Here is a 16,898-nt window from a genome sequence, read left to right as displayed (position 1 = left end):
AGAAGGCGTTGACTGGTGTCTTCGACAAAGTTGCGTTAATTGACAAGCCCAACATTTTTTTAGAATACCGTCATCAGAGGTGACATTGGGTCTGGGGGGTGAGATTGGATCATACAAATTTCAGCATTTTTTTATAGTCCAATATCACCCCCACCCAGACCCAATGTCACCCCTGATGACGGTACGAAAAAATCCCAAAAATATTCTTGAAAAGTTAGATTATCAAATTTACAGCAATCATGAACCACCCTTATCAATCAACCAAACCAAAAGTTTCCCCGATTTCAATTTGCAACAACCTTTCTGAAGACACCAAAGCTTCAAAACTTCATTTTTGGGAAAATCAATTACTGGCCAAAAAATACTACATATGTGAAAATCAATCAGAAATAAAATCTAGATCATGAAAGGAATTTTCTTAAAAAAAATGGACTCTGTGCATTTTACTCTTCAGTTCGATCTTAAAAAAAAGTTCAGAATTGGTATGAATTGGTTGCAACAATAAAACAAGAATTTTAATAAATTAGTTATTTAATGATATTTGAAATACTTATGAATAAGACGAAAAATATTAAATAAATCATACATACAAAACATGAAAATAAAACTATCAATTCAAACATAATTACATGCTTTCAAGATAAAATTTAAACTAAACGATTTACTCATCCTCGCAAAAGTTCCCCCGTCATCCTTTCCCCCCCTTACCTAATTGAGTCTTCCTTGTAGTTATCACTCCGGCAGGAGGTGCTCCGCCGGTCAACCGTACCGCCGCCGCCGCCTCCACCTTCTCCCCCGCCGCTCAGCCCTCCGTGGTGACGTCCGCCGCCGCCGCCATTCCCTCCGGTCTTATTATCGTCCGACGAGTGCCGATGACTACTGCTACCGTGCTCGGAGATATCGTCGAAAGCGGGAGGAGGGGTGGAAGAACAGGAAGGAGATGTGCCTAGCGATATACAACGGAAGAAGCGGTTTGATTTTTTTTTTCATGTTTGAGTGGTTTGAAACGGTTGTTTTTGGGGTGCAGAGTTTGGTAAATGATATGAGGTGCAAATGTTTTAAATCAAGAGACAAAATACACAAAAATCAAGCTACAAAGACCGATATTTCAAGCGTTGAGGAGACAAAACTACCAACAAAAAGTCGAGCGTCACTAGAGAGAGGACAGAGAGGACACGCGCGCGGCACTCAGACGAACTCCCCTTCTAAGCTGAACTGGCTGAGGTAGCTCTCCAGGTTGTGATTTTCGTCCAGGGGCAGTCCGAGTCGTCGCAGGATGTCAACGGGAGGTTCTTCACCATCGTCGTGAGGTTTCGGCTTGAGTCGCGCCAGAAAGCTGTCATTCTTGGTTACTTTTACTGTCGGGATGACCGGTTCTGGGATTGACTTCATACGGACTTCGTTTTCGAGAATCTCTTGCTCAAGTTCGTGAATCTTACGTTGAATTTCGTCCACGTTACGGACCTTTCCCATGGTTTGTTTTTGCTTCACCAGAACGTGCTTTCCAGCGGTTCCGTTGGCGACGGGTTTTCTAAATCGAGGACGATCGAGTGTCGAAGTCGGCGAGTCAAACATCTCCCGTCTGCAACGAACCACGTCCCGTAGCTTGGACAGCACCAGTTCGTCATTCAGCTCCTCCTCAAATTGTCCAACTCGTTCGGCCATCGGGACAAACTTCTCTTCGGCGTTGTTGTTGACGTCCTTCTTAACGACCGGCGCCACCGCAAAACTGTTCCTCTTCACAACCGTCGTCGACGGAGGAGCCACCTCGTTACGTCCGGAGAACTTTCGAATCCGCTCCTGGATCGACTCGACGCGCTCAACCGAGGCTTGCTTCTCAAAGTTCTGAATCATCTTCTTGACGGAGGAGCAACTGTCGTTCAACCCGACGACCACCTTCTTCTGGGCGGGTTGTTCCACCTCCAGAACGGGATTCACAGCTTCCGCCACCTCCAGCCGGTCTCCGTTCTCGGACACCCGAAAGTCGTGGCTACTCAACCAACAGACGACCTTGTTCGGCGATCGGGCGTAGTCGACGACCGGCGCGGGCAATTCCGGTTTTGGCTTGGACGACGATCGCCGCACGACGCGCTTACCTGCGTAGAGATCGCAGATTACACATCTTTCATTATTGTGGTGTGTATTTGTTTGAGTGTAGATGTTGGTGTTCTAGCTGGACGCGGTCGTGACGGTTCTAGCGATAGCGAAGCTCTTCGCAGCCGTTGGTACAGCTCCCGAGACCTGTGACGGTTCAGTAAACTTCTCCAAACTTGCTCAACGAGGCAAAACGAAAAAAAAATCATGCAAAAAAAAAACGAAAAAAAAATACGAAACTCATGCAACAATCTCGACTCTACAGGAACATTTCCGGTTGGGAACATCTCGCACCTGCACTGGACCGTCCCCGGTGGCTGGACGAACTCGGCAACGACCCCGTGCCGCCACCTCCTTTCATCCCCGCCTTGGTCATCTTGGGCGAGCCCCGCGGTGGCACCGGTGGCGGCACGCTGGCCTTCACAATCGCGGTTTTCTTCTTCAGCGGAGGCATCGCCGCGGATCCCTTTCCCTTGCCGGTTCCACCAGTTGGGCCGCCCGCACCGTTGCTGCTCGAAGATGTCGCGGTCGTTGCTGCCGTGCTGGACGCGGCGTCTAGGTCTAGGTTTTCAGCAAGACGACGAGGGGGGGGGTTAGTGAGTTAGTGAACGGAAGACCCACACCACCACACCACAAACACACCCGGTGAGTTTTGCGGACAGGTTGGATAAGAGCAAGAGGGTTAGAGCATAGAGTTAGAGTTTGTGTGAAAAGCCAGCGAAACCGAGCGCAGCGCAATGCAGAGCAGGCGCACACAGTTCGAAAGCGGTTGTATATTATGTTTTTACAAAGGGATGTCAAGCAGAGTTCGAGGATTGCAATTCCGATTATTGGATCAAACTTTTTAATTTTTTTTGTAACTACCTTTATTTCATAGTATAACTCTGCCAAAATGTACAATTAGGGGAAATATACCCATTTTAATCACACTAAGTCGTTCAACCAATTCTCATCACTTTTGCCGTTTTCCGCTATTAAATCAACATTTTCCGATGTATCAACAATGGAAAGTTGCTTGCTCACTTTCATTTGAGCTATTTATTACTTTGGAACAGTCAAAAACTCTTTATGAAAGCTTTAATTCATGTTCAAAGTGCTGATAGACCGATAATAGAAATAGGCTGAGAAACGGTATAGTTCCCCTATTAGGTTAGCAAAACCCAATCGGTGGTGGCATAACTTTATTTATGATTTTTCTCAAAGTCGAACCCAAAATGCCCATAAATCGAAAGCGGAGCACCTCAAAAAATTATTGTACTTTTTTATTGCAAAATCGATGTCGTGAAAAATATTTTTTCTTCACTATTCCTTTAAATATTTAGAACTGTCCGGCAATTTTTTACTAATACTTCTCTATGGCTTAAATGATGCATGTTTTGGTCCAAAAAATATCGATTTTTAACGAATTTTGGGAATTGATTTTTATTTTTATTCAGTCTGAGGCCGATACAAATTTTATTCAAAGCTTATATTTTTGGCAGTGACTAAAGCCAGTTAAGAGGAAGGATGTAAAGATAAACTAAACTACAAATAAACTACAAGCCATCATTTCAACATTTCAATGAAAAAAATGTAAAAAAATGCGTTTCACACCAGAAAAGTTGTCATAACATTATTATTGTCAATAAAATCAAAATTCTGACTTTTTTTTAGCCAGAAAAGACACTCAAACGTAATTTATAAAATATTTTTAATTTTTTTTAGAATTTCAATTTTATCAACAAGTTTCAGCATATAAAAAGATCTTATAAATTTCAAAAAATTAAAAGTTTCTAAAAATATTTAGCTTTTCAAAAATTATAAAAAAAACCAATTTAAAAAAATATTCCTAATTTTTAATGAATTTCAAAGATTTAAACTCACTCACGAGCTACTCAACCATGAGGAAAAACTAAGTTACCTGCGAGTAAATTACTCAACACTCTCGGTGAGTGTGAGGGCCTTCCTCATTTACTCACAAAGAGGGCTTTGAAGGCCCACGAGGTCTATTTTAGAAAACAAATTTCGAGATGTCAAACTCTTTAGTAATTCGGAAATCACACAAATTTAGAAATTCTGAATTATAAAAGTCAAAAATTAAAAGAATTAGGATTTTTTTCAATCTTAAAATTTTAAAATGCTAACACTTAAAAATACCTAATTTTTTTTTTAGAGAATCAAAATTTTTTAAGAATTTTCATAATTTCAATAAATTTGCAATTTTAAACTTTAAAATTAAGATTTTGATTAAAATTTTGAAATTCAGAAATCTTTAACACTCACAACCATTTTTTTTTATTTTAAAACTATTTTTTTTTAAATTACAAAAATATTAGAAAAACATTTTTCAATTTTTAAAAAAATATAGATAATAAAAACGTTTGTAAAAACATAAAAAAATGAGGGGTGGGTGGCAAAAATTTCAATGGAAATTTATGTGCAATCATCTGAAATCAATTTAAAATGCATTCATCTGCGTTTAGAATTATTTTAAGCATGCTTGGGTTGATTTAAAATTTGTGGAATTTTTGAAAATTTTCAATGTATAGTATCGCAAAAAGATTTAAAAAACTTTTTTTTTTTTTCAAATATGGCCGTTGCAAATATTTTTTGAAGTTTATTTCCCACGGCTCTGACCAAAGTCGAGGGGGGCAAAAAATAAAAAATATAAAAATTGAAGTTACAAGCATAGGATTCAACATTTGGATAAAAAAAGTGATTTAAAATGCATTTTACATGCGTACAGTTGCTTTCCAATCACATAACATAAACTTTGCAAAATATTTGCAACGGCCTTTTTTGAAAAAAAAATAAAAATCAATTTGAAACAAAATTAGAAAAATAATATTCTTATTTTTCGAATTTTATTTAAAAAAAACATTTAATTTTTTTGGAATTTTGATTCATTTTAAATATTACTGAAAAAAAACATTTAAATTTAACAAACTACAAAAAATATCAAGCGCTTAAAAATTTCAAAAAATATCAACTTTCAAATATTTAGCAATTTGGAAACTGTAAAACTTTTTTTGCCGTAAAAATTAAATTTTACAAATTCAGAAATTTTATAACTTTAAGAATTTTGGAATTCCAAAATCCTGATATATAGAAGTTTTAAAATGCAGAAACTTTAAAATACTTTAAAAACTGTAAAATTAAGAAATCATAAAATTTTAATTTTAATAAATTTTGCAATTTTAAATTTGAGATTTTTTTTTAAATTTTGAGAAAAAAATCTATAGTTACTAAATTAATAAATTTAGAGACCTTGAAATTTTTAAGTTCAGAAATCATGAACTTAAGAAACCATACAATTTCAATTTTAAAAAATCAAGGAAAATATGTTTTATATTTGAAAAAAAAAACAAACAGATTAAAAAATATGAACATTTACAAAGATTTTTAAACTTAAATAAAAAAATATTAGTTGTTTAAAAAAAATAAAATTGCAAAAATTTTGTAATTTGGTAACTGTAAAACCTTTTTTTTTCTTGTTAAAACAAAATATCAATTATCCAGAAATTTTTGAACTCTGAAAGTTTACAAAAAAAAATTAATCTAGAAATATGAAAATTTTAATTTGATTATTTTTTTTTAATTTGAATATTTTTTTAATTTACAAATTCAGAAATTTTTAAAATTTGAGCTAAACAAAATTAAGATTAAAAATGTCCAAAGTTGTGAAATTATAAATTTAAATTAGAGACTTTGAAACTTTGAAATTCAGAGATCATGAAATTAGGAGGAGGGCCTCGTGGCGCGTTGGTTAGCGGCTTCGGCTACCGATCCCTAAGTCGATATGGGGTGCGGGTTCGATTCCCGCCTTATCCCTTCTATCGGATGGAGAAGTAAAACGTCGGTCCATTTGCGTAAAAGAGGCTTTGGGTGACTCACCACACATAACCTTCGGACGCCAAGAAATAAGCAGAACTTGCAACAGTGACCACCAAAGACCCGGGGGTCGTTAAAGTGGATTGCTTTGCTTTTTTTGAAATTAGGAAATTGTATGATTATAACATTTAAAACTTTTACAACTTTTAAAATTTTGAGTTTATAAATTTTTGAACTTTTGAATTTTCAAACTTTTAATCTATGTTTTTTTAATCCTAAAACTACCTGAAATTTCATTCATATTTTACATCAGATTTAACATAAAATTAATGTGCCATACAATTAACTTTTATCATGTACAGTAAAATTAATGCTAATTGTGCAAATAGTTTTGCCAAATTCGACTTTTTCATACTTCTAAAATAATCGTCCACAAAACATTTTTCCAACGGTCGGAATTGCAATCCTCGATCCCCCAACCCTCACTCGGAACCATCACCTTGATTTAAAAGGGGCATTTAGGGCGACGCTCTCTTACCGGATTTAGGTGTTCCAGTGGTGTGCTGGTTGAAATGCGTCTGGGTCGGATGGAACTGCTGGTCCCGCTGCTGCTGATTCTGCTGTTGTTGCTGCTGCTGATGGTCCCGATCCCTCTGCTGCTGCTGGTGATGCTGGTGGGAACTTCCGGCCACCGCTTTATTAGTTGAAGGGGGAAACCGGATTAGTGGTTGATATTTTGAAGAAGACAAAACTATTGCGCAAGCTGCAACTTGCGGCGCACGCATTTTTGGAAGGCGAAAACTGGGCGGTTTTTAGTTCTTTTTTTGAATGCTTATAGGTACAGATGGTTGGAAGGAAGGAAACTGAGGAGAAATGAGTGAGGGAACATGAAGAAGGTTGAGAAATGAAAGGGAGATTTTTTTTTCGATTGGACACAAACATCCGTGCAAGTTTTTCCGAATATGATTTTTTGTTTTAAGGTTAAAGGGAAAAAGTCGAATTCTGATAGGGAAATAGAAACGCAAAAAAGATCACACTGACAAAAATCAAAAACCGGAACGAGAAACAACGCACAAGGTGAAGATTTTGAAGGGGAAGGGAAAAAACCAAAACCGGTTCCAAAAAAAGTACCAAACTAAAACGTAAAACTCTACTGTTACAAAAATACCTTAAAAACTAAAGGAAAAACAAAAAAAAATCTAAAATCAAAATGATACTTCACACTTACGTTGACTTTCGGTTTCTTCGTTTTTAGTTCTCTGTGCTGCTTTCGAGAGACTTTTTCTCTTCGACGGCGAATGTTTTAGCGCTTTTGTATTGCGGATTTCGGTTCAATTTTTGAACGAACAACAACGACAACACATTTTTCGTACGCAAATCAGGTGGTTTGAATGTTGATTGGTTGGGAGTGATCGGGGTTGAAAATATAAAAGAGAGAAAAAAAAGGTAAAAAATACAATCGGGGGGAGGTTTAAAAAATCGGGGAACAAAACTGGTTTCGATATGTGGTCGAGATTTTTTAAAATAGCTAAGGGCGCAAAACAAAAACAGAAACTCGATTCTGCTCTCGGTGGTGGGTGTGTGTGATACAAAAACAAATCAAAAGTGACTAGATCAACGTTAGAGAGCAAGTTTGGGGTTAAATCTCAAGCAAAATATTACGCTAATTGTGAAGATGTCTGCCTTCCCAAAATGGGCCAGAGACACGTCGGGGGGGAGCAGCGGGTAAAACGGGATCGCAAAAGAAAATTTGGACGAGTGTGTTCGGTGTGGCATTTCATCAAACGGAGTCGTTGCTACAAAATGTTGTACAAAACAAACTTACTAAGGCAAAACTAAAAGCACTCGGTGGTGTGTGGGTGTGTGACCTGCCCTTACGTTTCCGAAATCGGAAGTCAGAGCAAGGTCTCGAAATCATGCCAAACTCAAGATTTGTAACGGAAATCAAAGGCAATTTACTCTCTGTCCTGGGTCACACACCTTTTCCAAGGTGGGACAGATCGAACGGAGAAAAACGAAGGTCAAGGGGGTTAGGGAAGTAACGAAATGTTAAAAATATTTGTTTTGGGGATTTTTCAACGTACGGGGCAGAAGCAGTCAACTTTTTTTATTTTTTAAACTCTCTGAATTTAAATTTTTTACAATTGTGTGTGTTTGATTTTACACTATTTGCAATTTCGGTGTAAGTGTGTTCGTTTGACTCTGTGTGTATGTGTGAGATTTTGCAATATTTACACAACGATTTGACCACTTTGACGGTGTTCGAATTAGCACTATATTAGAAAAAAAACTATTCGATTTGGTAAATGTTCAAAGGGACAACAAATAATAAATCTGTGTGTGTGTGTGTGTGTGTGTGTGTGTGTGTGTGTGTGTGTGTGTGTGTGTGTGTGTGTGTGTGTGTGTGTGTGTAAGTTATTGTGAGTTATTGTGATTATATGTTCAATTGTTATTGTGTGATTTGTAGTGATTGTGTGTGTGATTTTTTGTGATTATGCACCCAAAATTCAGAATCGAGATAATCGTTCTCTCAAAATTTATTGAGGGCTCAGTGCCAAAATCGATAGAATAATGGTACCAACTCACACCATCATAACAAATGAGTTCATTCGTTAGTTGAATCAATAAATCTCCAACAAGTGTCATACATCGACTTCTGACTTCTCCTTGGTCACCAAGCTGTGGTGGCCGAGGCAGCTAAGTCATTGGATTGGTTTGTCAAAGGTCTCTGGTTCGATTCCCGTTGTCGACACTTTTGGTTTTTTATTTGACGGATGAACTTTTTTTGCAAATGAACCTCGAGAGAATAGTTCTATCGCCCATCTCGAGCTGTGTTCTCTGCGTCCGTGAATGGTACCACTATTCTCTCGACTCGATACCATCATTCTCTCGGACTAGCGCTGCCAGTTTTGGGTGTGTGTGTGTGTGATTTGTTGTGGTTATGTATGTATTTGTGTGATTCGTTGTGATTGTGTGTGTCATTTAATGAAATTATGAGTGTGATTTGTTGTGATTATGTATGTGTGGTTCGTTGAGATTCTGGTTGTGATGATTGTGATTATGTGAGTGATTGTGCAAATCTTAACGGTAGTGTAAACTTAAGGGTTTAATTTTTAATTCAAGCTTGCAGCTATTTGGAACACGTTAAGCCGCTCAATGAACGTTGTCATTTTTTTTTGATTTAAACAGTCTGTTCGGGCCGGGGCTCGAACTTGTGCCGGACGTTGGAGGTTTTGCTTCCCACCTTCGTTGGTGGCACCTGAAGACCTCGGAGACAGGTCACACTTTAGCACCGTACACTATGGGCACTCGCACTTCGCACTTTCCACCGTGAAAGTGTCGTTGTTGCTTCACGATCACCTTAACGATCACACTCAGTCCGCTGGACTTGTTTCAGCGGCACTAGAGAACAGATCACTACGCGGCAAATCTTCACGATTTGAGTTAAAATTGTCGAACGATTTCGGATTAAGAACAAACTCGATTTGGTTACTGCACGACTTGTATATTGGGATTTGGCAATGTAAAGAACAAGAAGAACGCGACGTTTGTGCTTGCGAGATGTATTTCGTACTGTCGTGGTTCTCGAATTGATCTTCTGCTAGGCTACGTTTTTTCCAATTCTGCTTCACACGGTAGAGATACAGATTCTCCCAACTGAGAGATATCAGCGAGGATGATGATACCGTGTAGTAGAGCAACTTCGGTATTTTGCATGCAGCTAATTTTTGTGTGTTTAGTTCATAAGTAGATTCAATTAACTAACCCTAAATGTGTGTGTGTGTGTTTGTGTCTTCGAATGCATTCTGTGTAAATTGTGTGCTAAAACTAATCTGGACTATTTACAACTGTACAACACCTTCATGGTCAGTTCAGATCTGACCATTCCGGCCACCTTGAGACAGCCGTGGCTGTTTCAAAACTCTCTTATCCTCTCTCCTTATCTTCGGCAACGTTCGGGAAGACTTCGTGTCGCCATGACACGATCCATTGATGACATTCCTTCAGGACGTGGGTGGTTCATTATTGACGAACCGACCTGCTTGAATCACGTGGCATCATCTGAAACAACAAAGACCCGGTAGACCGAACGTTTGGGTTAGAGTGAATGGAACGGTGCTCACCAGTTCGCATTCCTTATGCGCATCGAGCAGTTTCGGAGTGCTCTACCGGTCTTTGGAGTTTCTGCAGCTCTTGGTGGTGGTTGACTTGACTCGCGTGCATCATCTGGAACAGCAAAGGACCCGGTAGAACGGACGGGTGGAGATGGAGCGAATGGAACGGTACTCACCTGTTCACATTCCAATTTCGCATTGAGCATGTTTCGGACAGCTCGACCGATCTTTGAAGATTCTGCAAATTCGGCTTTCTGCAAGCCTTCTCCTGCGGTTGATACTTCTCCTTGGTAGACGTGCTGTTTGTAGAACTTCTTCTGCCTTGGCACCGGACAGCTTTCAGCTTCGGCCAACTTGCGGAGGTGTGGTTGATTGAAGAACGTGAGCGATTTTGACGGAACGGCACGGCATGTGCGCTTTGGCGATTTGTTGATCAGCCGCATTTCGGTCTGCCGTTCGATCATCTCGTTTCCTGTACCGTTGACGGCTGAAGATGTTTGACCGAAGCACGATCGTAGATCTGCTTGCATGAACGAGCTGGCGAGCGGGTATCCGAAACAACAGTGGGGCTTGGTATTGTTGTCTTTACGCATGTGGCTGAGGCGAGCTTTCTTGGCGGGTTTCGTAGATGGGACTTTTTTACGGCGGCTTGCGTGGGTAGAAACGCGATGCGTGGCACTCGCGCGGAGTTGCCGTGGGTGACTTGCGGATTTTTCGACCGAGGAAGAAATGCGACGTATCTTCCGTTGTGAGTTTGAGTGGGAGTGGAGGAACTTTGTTTGGTAGGATGGCTTGCGTTTGGTTTGGCAGTTTCGAGCTCCAAAATGGGTTGAGGAGCTACTAGTAAAGTTCGAGCGGTGGTGGAGAAGCAGCACAACGTGGACGCTCCGTCGGACTTGGTGGGAATCTTGCCAGTTACTGTCCATCCGAAATGAGTTTCGACAAGTAACGGAAGTCCGTCACCGATTGGCTTGCGTTGTCCGGTGTGAAGTTCATGGTAGAATTCTCCACCAATCAGGATGTCGATCGCTCCTGGCCTGTGGAAGTGAGGATCAGCTAGTCGGACATCGGGCATGTTCCAATGAGCGATGTCTACTGCGCTTCTTGGGAGGTTGACCATGGGCGGTTTCATGATCAAGAAATCGAGGGTGGTGGAGAATTGGCTAGTTAGCGACTTGACTGTGGTGGTAATTTGTTGGTCAATCTTCTTGGCAGATTCTCCTAGTCCAGCTACGGTGACATCCACGTTCTTTCTGCGAATGTTGAGCAAGTCCGCCAGGTTGTTCGAGACGAAGTTGGACATCGATGCCGAATCTAGAAGCGCTCTGACTAGGAGTTCCCTCCCGTGGTGATCGGTGATTAGAAGGTTTACTGTTTCCAAAAGAACCGTATCTTGCTTCGCTACGATTGGAAGGCTGGTTTCAGAGGAATTTGCTAATCCAAAGGTTCCAATGGTTGTAGGCGGGTTGTGTTGAGGAGCTGTGGAATTGGAAGCCACAGCTGCGTCTTGAGTGTGGTCCGGTGCACCTGGGTCGTGCAGCAGCGTGTGGTGCTTCGCTTGGCATATTCTGCAGGAGAACTTCGATCTGCAGGCACGCGCTTGGTGATTTTGGCGGAAGCAATTCCAGCACAGGCTTCGTTGGGTGACCAGCTCGCGACGCTGAATCACTGCAAGCTTAGTAAATGCTGGGCATTCGTATAACAGGTGCTGCTTCGAGCATGACGGACACTGCGGTGTGTACGTCCTTGTTTCCGATGTGGCTGCGTTTGCGATGAACTTAACTGATTGGGATTTCTTCTGGCTAGCGCCGGCCACCTTGACATTGCCGGTTTGACGGTGCTGCAAGTCACTTGCGAAGGACTTCAGCATGCGAACGTGGTTGTTCAGGAACTCTATCAACTCCTCGTAGGTCACCACCTCCTTCTTGCTCGAGTCCTGTTCCCAAGCACGTAGGGTAGCGTAATCCAGTTTGTCGCTGAGAATAAATACGAGTGGTGTATCCCACTGGTTGATCGGCTCTCCAAGCTTCTCCAGGGCTTTGACATGTCGCTGGAAGTCGTCAACCAACGTGTTCAAATCTTGTGCTGATTCACCTTCCATTGATGGCAACTCGTACAGTCTTCGGAATAGGGTTTTTCTCAGCGAGCGTTTGTTGTCGTACTTCTTTAAAAGTTCCTCCCAGGTCGGCGCGTACTTATCTGCTTGAATCTCAACAGTCTCGAATTGTTTTCTGGCGGGATCCTCTAACGATTGTAGCAGGTATTGTAGCTTGTTGACTACGGGGATGTCCTCGTTGATGTGAATCATGGAAACAAAGTTGTCTCGGAATGAAATCCATCTTGATTCGTCTCCATTGAACTTGGGTAGATCAATCTTGGGCAGCCTGTGATGGAATGTTGACGGTCCTTGTGAATGAGTAAAGCTGGAGTTCAACGAAGTATCCGCATGCGCTGTGTGGTGATCCGCCTTGGAGAGCAGGAAACCTTTGGCCTCACAAAAAGCATCCTCGAATTCACATCGCACCGCTAGATGTGCTTTGAAGGCTTCCGGTTTGTCCAGCTGCTCGATTTCTGACTGCACGGAAAGGAATTCCTTGTAGGTCCTGTTCAACGTCTCTAGTCGCACCGGTATTTGGATAGCATGCTTTTCGTGATCGTATGCAGCCACAAATTTCTCAACCACCTCTCGTGTAGCCACAAGTCGCTCTCGCTTCTGCAGCAGATCAGCCAGCTTTTTATCTGCCTTGGTTGTCATCTCAACACTCCACTCTACTCACTCACCATACGAAACGAAACGCGAAACGATTGCGGCGGAATACCACTTACCGTCGCGCGTGCGTGGTACTCTACGCGTACGCGAACGAAAGCGACCGAAAGGGACACAAATCGAAACGTGTTTTCAGCTGTGGTGTGCCCTTTTCGCGATCCGCGAATCCGCTAAACGCCACCACCCAAACGCAAAGTCTCGAGTTTCCTCCTAGAGACAGATTTTTGTTGAAATTTATCCTTCCACCAAAACTTGGCGTGCCCACTTTTGTTTGCGTCACTGTAAGTGCATTCGTTGAGTACTTGCCCACTTTTGCTTTACTTGCCCACTTTTCGCTCTCTGTGCTTCTCTCAGTGAATCAAGAGCACAGCGCGTAGAATTTGAGCTGCGTTTGTCGCTAATTCGTAGAATTATGCTCTTTTGCCTTATGCTTTCACTTTGCCAAACATGCGATTTTGTCATGCAATTCATTCACCATTTGCAACCAGCCAAATTAGTGCAAATGTGGGAACCCGTCAACGGTAGTAGTACTAGATCGAGTGCCTCACCTTTTGTGGTCAAGTTCCATTGACCACTTACCAACACCGCTACAGCGCTATCCGTCCGCACTACAGGTCCCAGGTTCGACGTCGTCCTCCGATCCGGCTCGAAGGACCAAAATGTTCGGGCCGGGGCTCGAACTTGTGCCGGACGTTGGAGGTTTTGCTTCCCACCTTCGTTGGTGGCACCTGAAGACCTCGGAGACAGGTCACACTTTAGCACCGTACACTATGGGCACTCGCACTTCGCACTTTCCACCGTGAAAGTGTCGTTGTTGCTTCACGATCACCTTAACGATCACACTCAGTCCGCTGGACTTGTTTCAGCGGCACTAGAGAACAGATCACTACGCGGCAAATCTTCACGATTTGAGTTAAAATTGTCGAACGATTTCGGATTAAGAACAAACTCGATTTGGTTACTGCACGACTTGTATATTGGGATTTGGCAATGTAAAGAACAAGAAGAACGCGACGTTTGTGCTTGCGAGATGTATTTCGTACTGTCGTGGTTCTCGAATTGATCTTCTGCTAGGCTACGTTTTTTCCAATTCTGCTTCACACGGTAGAGATACAGATTCTCCCAACTGAGAGATATCAGCGAGGATGATGATACCGTGTAGTAGAGCAACTTCGGTATTTTGCATGCAGCTAATTTTTGTGTGTTTAGTTCATAAGTAGATTCAATTAACTAACCCTAAATGTGTGTGTGTGTGTTTGTGTCTTCGAATGCATTCTGTGTAAATTGTGTGCTAAAACTAATCTGGACTATTTACAACTGTACAACACCTTCATGGTCAGTTCAGATCTGACCACAGTCAATCCAGTGTTAAGCACACGGAATCAAAGCACCGCAAACAATCCTAAGGATTATTATCTAAGAAATCATCCGAAATTGACATTATTTCCTGTCTGTATGTGTGTGTTCTAAATATATTTTTAATTGGAGATTCAAACATCCTTCTGATTAACCAATCAGTTACGAAATCAAAAAATCTTCTAATAAACCAAACTTATACAAAAACAGCAACCATTTCGCAGAAGGAGACACAAGGGATAGAGAACTCACGCAGGGAAATTTACAAAAGAACTTGCAAACAAGAAAAGGCCAAACCAAAACAGCGGCATCAGGCAGCGAGCGAGAACTTCAAGCAAAACAAAACGCAACTGTCACACGAATAACTGAAGGTGTAAAGATATCTTAGTAGTAGAGGTAGTAGCATTAGCAAGCAAAGAAGTAGAAAGAGAAAGTAATCACAGAAAAGGGGGGAAGGGAGAAGCGAGCCGGAAAAGCTCACTCAAAGCAATCAAAACATCAAACGCAAGCACTCAAGTTGGGCAGTAAATAGTAGAACACAGTGTAGAAAATGAAGCATTTTTTTTTTTGAGTTTAAAAAAAACGCAGGCAGAATAGACAATAGAAAGAAAGAAGTACGAGAGCAGAGAGTATTAGAGAAAAAACAAGGGGTTTGTTAGATTACCTATGTAGCTGGTGACCAACGTGCGAAATTTTCTATGATTGCCTTTGATCTCGGGAAGATCCACTGGGTATTAGCAAGATTTTTTTTTGTATTTTTTGAACATTTACATATTTTTTTGGTCATATTTTTTGTATGTTTTAATAGTATTTGTTTTGTACACGTTTTGTACATTTAATGCAGCGTGTATGCAAAGAGAGAAAGAGAGAGAGAAAAAGGGAAGAGAATATATGAAATTACCATGTTACACCAACCCAGTTGTTGTCCTACTCTAACGCGCGGAACTTGTTTCAAACTTTAAATCCTCACGTGTTAGTCAACACAACGGTTTGAAGCACTGTTAGTGTAGGTTAATCAGAAGCGCTGGATTTGTTTAATTTCAAAACAAAACAAGGAACTTTTTATTAAATATTTTTAAATAAAATTTACATGTTTCGAGCCTATTTAGAATCAAATCCGGCCAACTATGGCCAATTCTAAAGTAGTTCTAAGAGACCTTCAAAACGGTTTCCTTTTTTCTTGAAAATCCACCTTGATATGATGCATATCAAACTTCGTGAAATTGAGAACTATGATCATTTGTGGTCATACCGACGTTTTATGAACATTCTACACAGAAAAAATATCATGGTAAAATTACAACTGGAAAGGGGTACATCTTTTATGTCAGAAAAAATGTGTAATTTAACCTCTGAAAAATGTGTAATTTTATCACTTTTCTGTTGTAATGTCGCTTTTTCAGTCTAAATTGAGGTTAAATTAAATCATAAAGAGGTAATATTCAACCTTCCAAATTTACACAATTTTTTACTGTCTTAAACACTCCAGAACCGGTTATTGGTGGCCGCATGGGGACACCTCCGAAATTTATAGGGAATCCTATCATGCGACATATCAAACTTTATAAAATTTAAAAATATGACCATCTCTGATCATGCCAACATCAATGACCCAACCTGGTTACTCCGGAATCGGTTACCAGCGGCTACATGGGGATATTTCCGAAATTCAGAAGATATCCTATCATGCGACAAATCAAACTCTATGCAATTAAAAATGCTGTCCAACTGTTATTTTGCCGACGTCATATGAGCACATCTGGCCACTCTGGAACTGTTTACTGGTGGCCACATGGGAACACTTCCGGAATGTTTAGGATATCCTAGAATGTGACACATCAAACTTTATTGAAATTAAAAATAATTTTCAACTGTGGTCATGCCGACGTCATATGACCCAACCTGGTTTCTCCGGAATCGGTTACCAGAGGCCACATGGGGACACCTCCGAAATTTGGAAGATGTGCTATCATGCGACATATCAAACTTTATAAAATTGTAAATACTGCTCAACTGTGGAGTTGCCGACGAGCGATGACCAAACCTGGTCACTCTGGGACCGGTCACAGGTGACCACAAGGGGACACTTTCGGATTGCGTAAAAACCCAATCATGCGACGTATCAAACCTTATTAAATTTAAAATCATTTTCATCTGTGGTCATGCCAACGTTATATAACCAATCCCGTTTACTCTGGAATCGGTTACAGGTGGCCACAAGGGGACACCTCAGACATTTAGGAGATATCTCGCCATGCGACATATCAAACTTTATGAAATTGTAAATGATGCTCAACTGAGGAGCTGCCGATGTCCTATGACCAAACCTGGCCACTCCGGAACCGGTCACCGGTGACCCTTGTGGGAACACTTCCGGATTACGCAAAACCCAATCATGCGACGCATCAAACGTTCTGAAATTGTTTTTTTTTTTGCTCAACTGTATTCGTGCCTGGTTTTGATTCAACCTGGTTACTCCGGAATCGGTTACCGGTGGCTACATGGGGACACCTCCGAAATTTATAAGGAATCCCAACATGCGACATATCAAACTTTATGAAATTAAAAATGGTGTCCAACTGATGTGTTGCCTACATCCTGCGACCACATGTGGCCACTCTGTAATCGATCACTTGTGACCACATAGGGGACACTTCCGGATTACGCAAAAAACCAATCATGCGACATATCAAATGTTCTGAAATTGATTTATGTGCCTAACTGTGGTCGTGCCGAAGTTCTATAACCCAAAATGG

At 41.0% G+C, this 16,898-nt stretch overlaps 2 protein-coding genes across 14 annotated transcripts in view; both read right to left on the bottom strand.

Annotated features, from left to right (window-relative positions):
• Positions 1–16,898, bottom strand: part of LOC6039097 (phosphatidylinositol 4-phosphate 5-kinase type-1 beta) — a 94,860-nt gene that overhangs the window by 17,623 nt on the left and 60,339 nt on the right. For 8 of the 13 annotated variants that reach the window (XM_038257173.1, XM_038257176.1, XM_038257172.1 and 5 more), the window contains 5 exons: positions 14,807–14,869; positions 7,133–7,213; positions 6,443–6,598; positions 2,389–2,655; positions 709–946 (listed from right to left, as the gene is read on the bottom strand). In XM_038257173.1, the coding sequence (XP_038113101.1) occupies positions 709–946; positions 2,389–2,655; positions 6,443–6,598; positions 7,133–7,213; positions 14,807–14,869 (805 nt within the window). The remainder of the gene's footprint in view (positions 1–708; positions 947–2,388; positions 2,656–6,442; positions 6,599–7,132; positions 7,214–14,806; positions 14,870–16,898) is intronic. The other 5 variants (XM_038257167.1, XM_038257169.1, XM_038257171.1 and 2 more) reach the window with 4 other exon arrangements.
• On the bottom strand, positions 9,389–10,700 carry LOC119767755. Its single transcript, XM_038257178.1, has 2 exons — positions 10,029–10,700; positions 9,389–9,966 (listed from the first exon to the last, which is right to left on the bottom strand). Coding segments are annotated over exons 1-2 (585 nt in total). The 5' UTR covers positions 10,613–10,700; the 3' UTR covers positions 9,389–9,965.

Source organism: Culex quinquefasciatus, chromosome 2, assembly GCF_015732765.1.
Source record: "Culex quinquefasciatus strain JHB chromosome 2, VPISU_Cqui_1.0_pri_paternal, whole genome shotgun sequence".
Taxonomy (NCBI): Eukaryota; Metazoa; Arthropoda; class Insecta; order Diptera; family Culicidae; genus Culex; species Culex quinquefasciatus.
The sequence above is the reverse complement of the archived record's forward strand: the minus strand, read 5'-3'. Positions and strand labels throughout refer to the sequence as shown.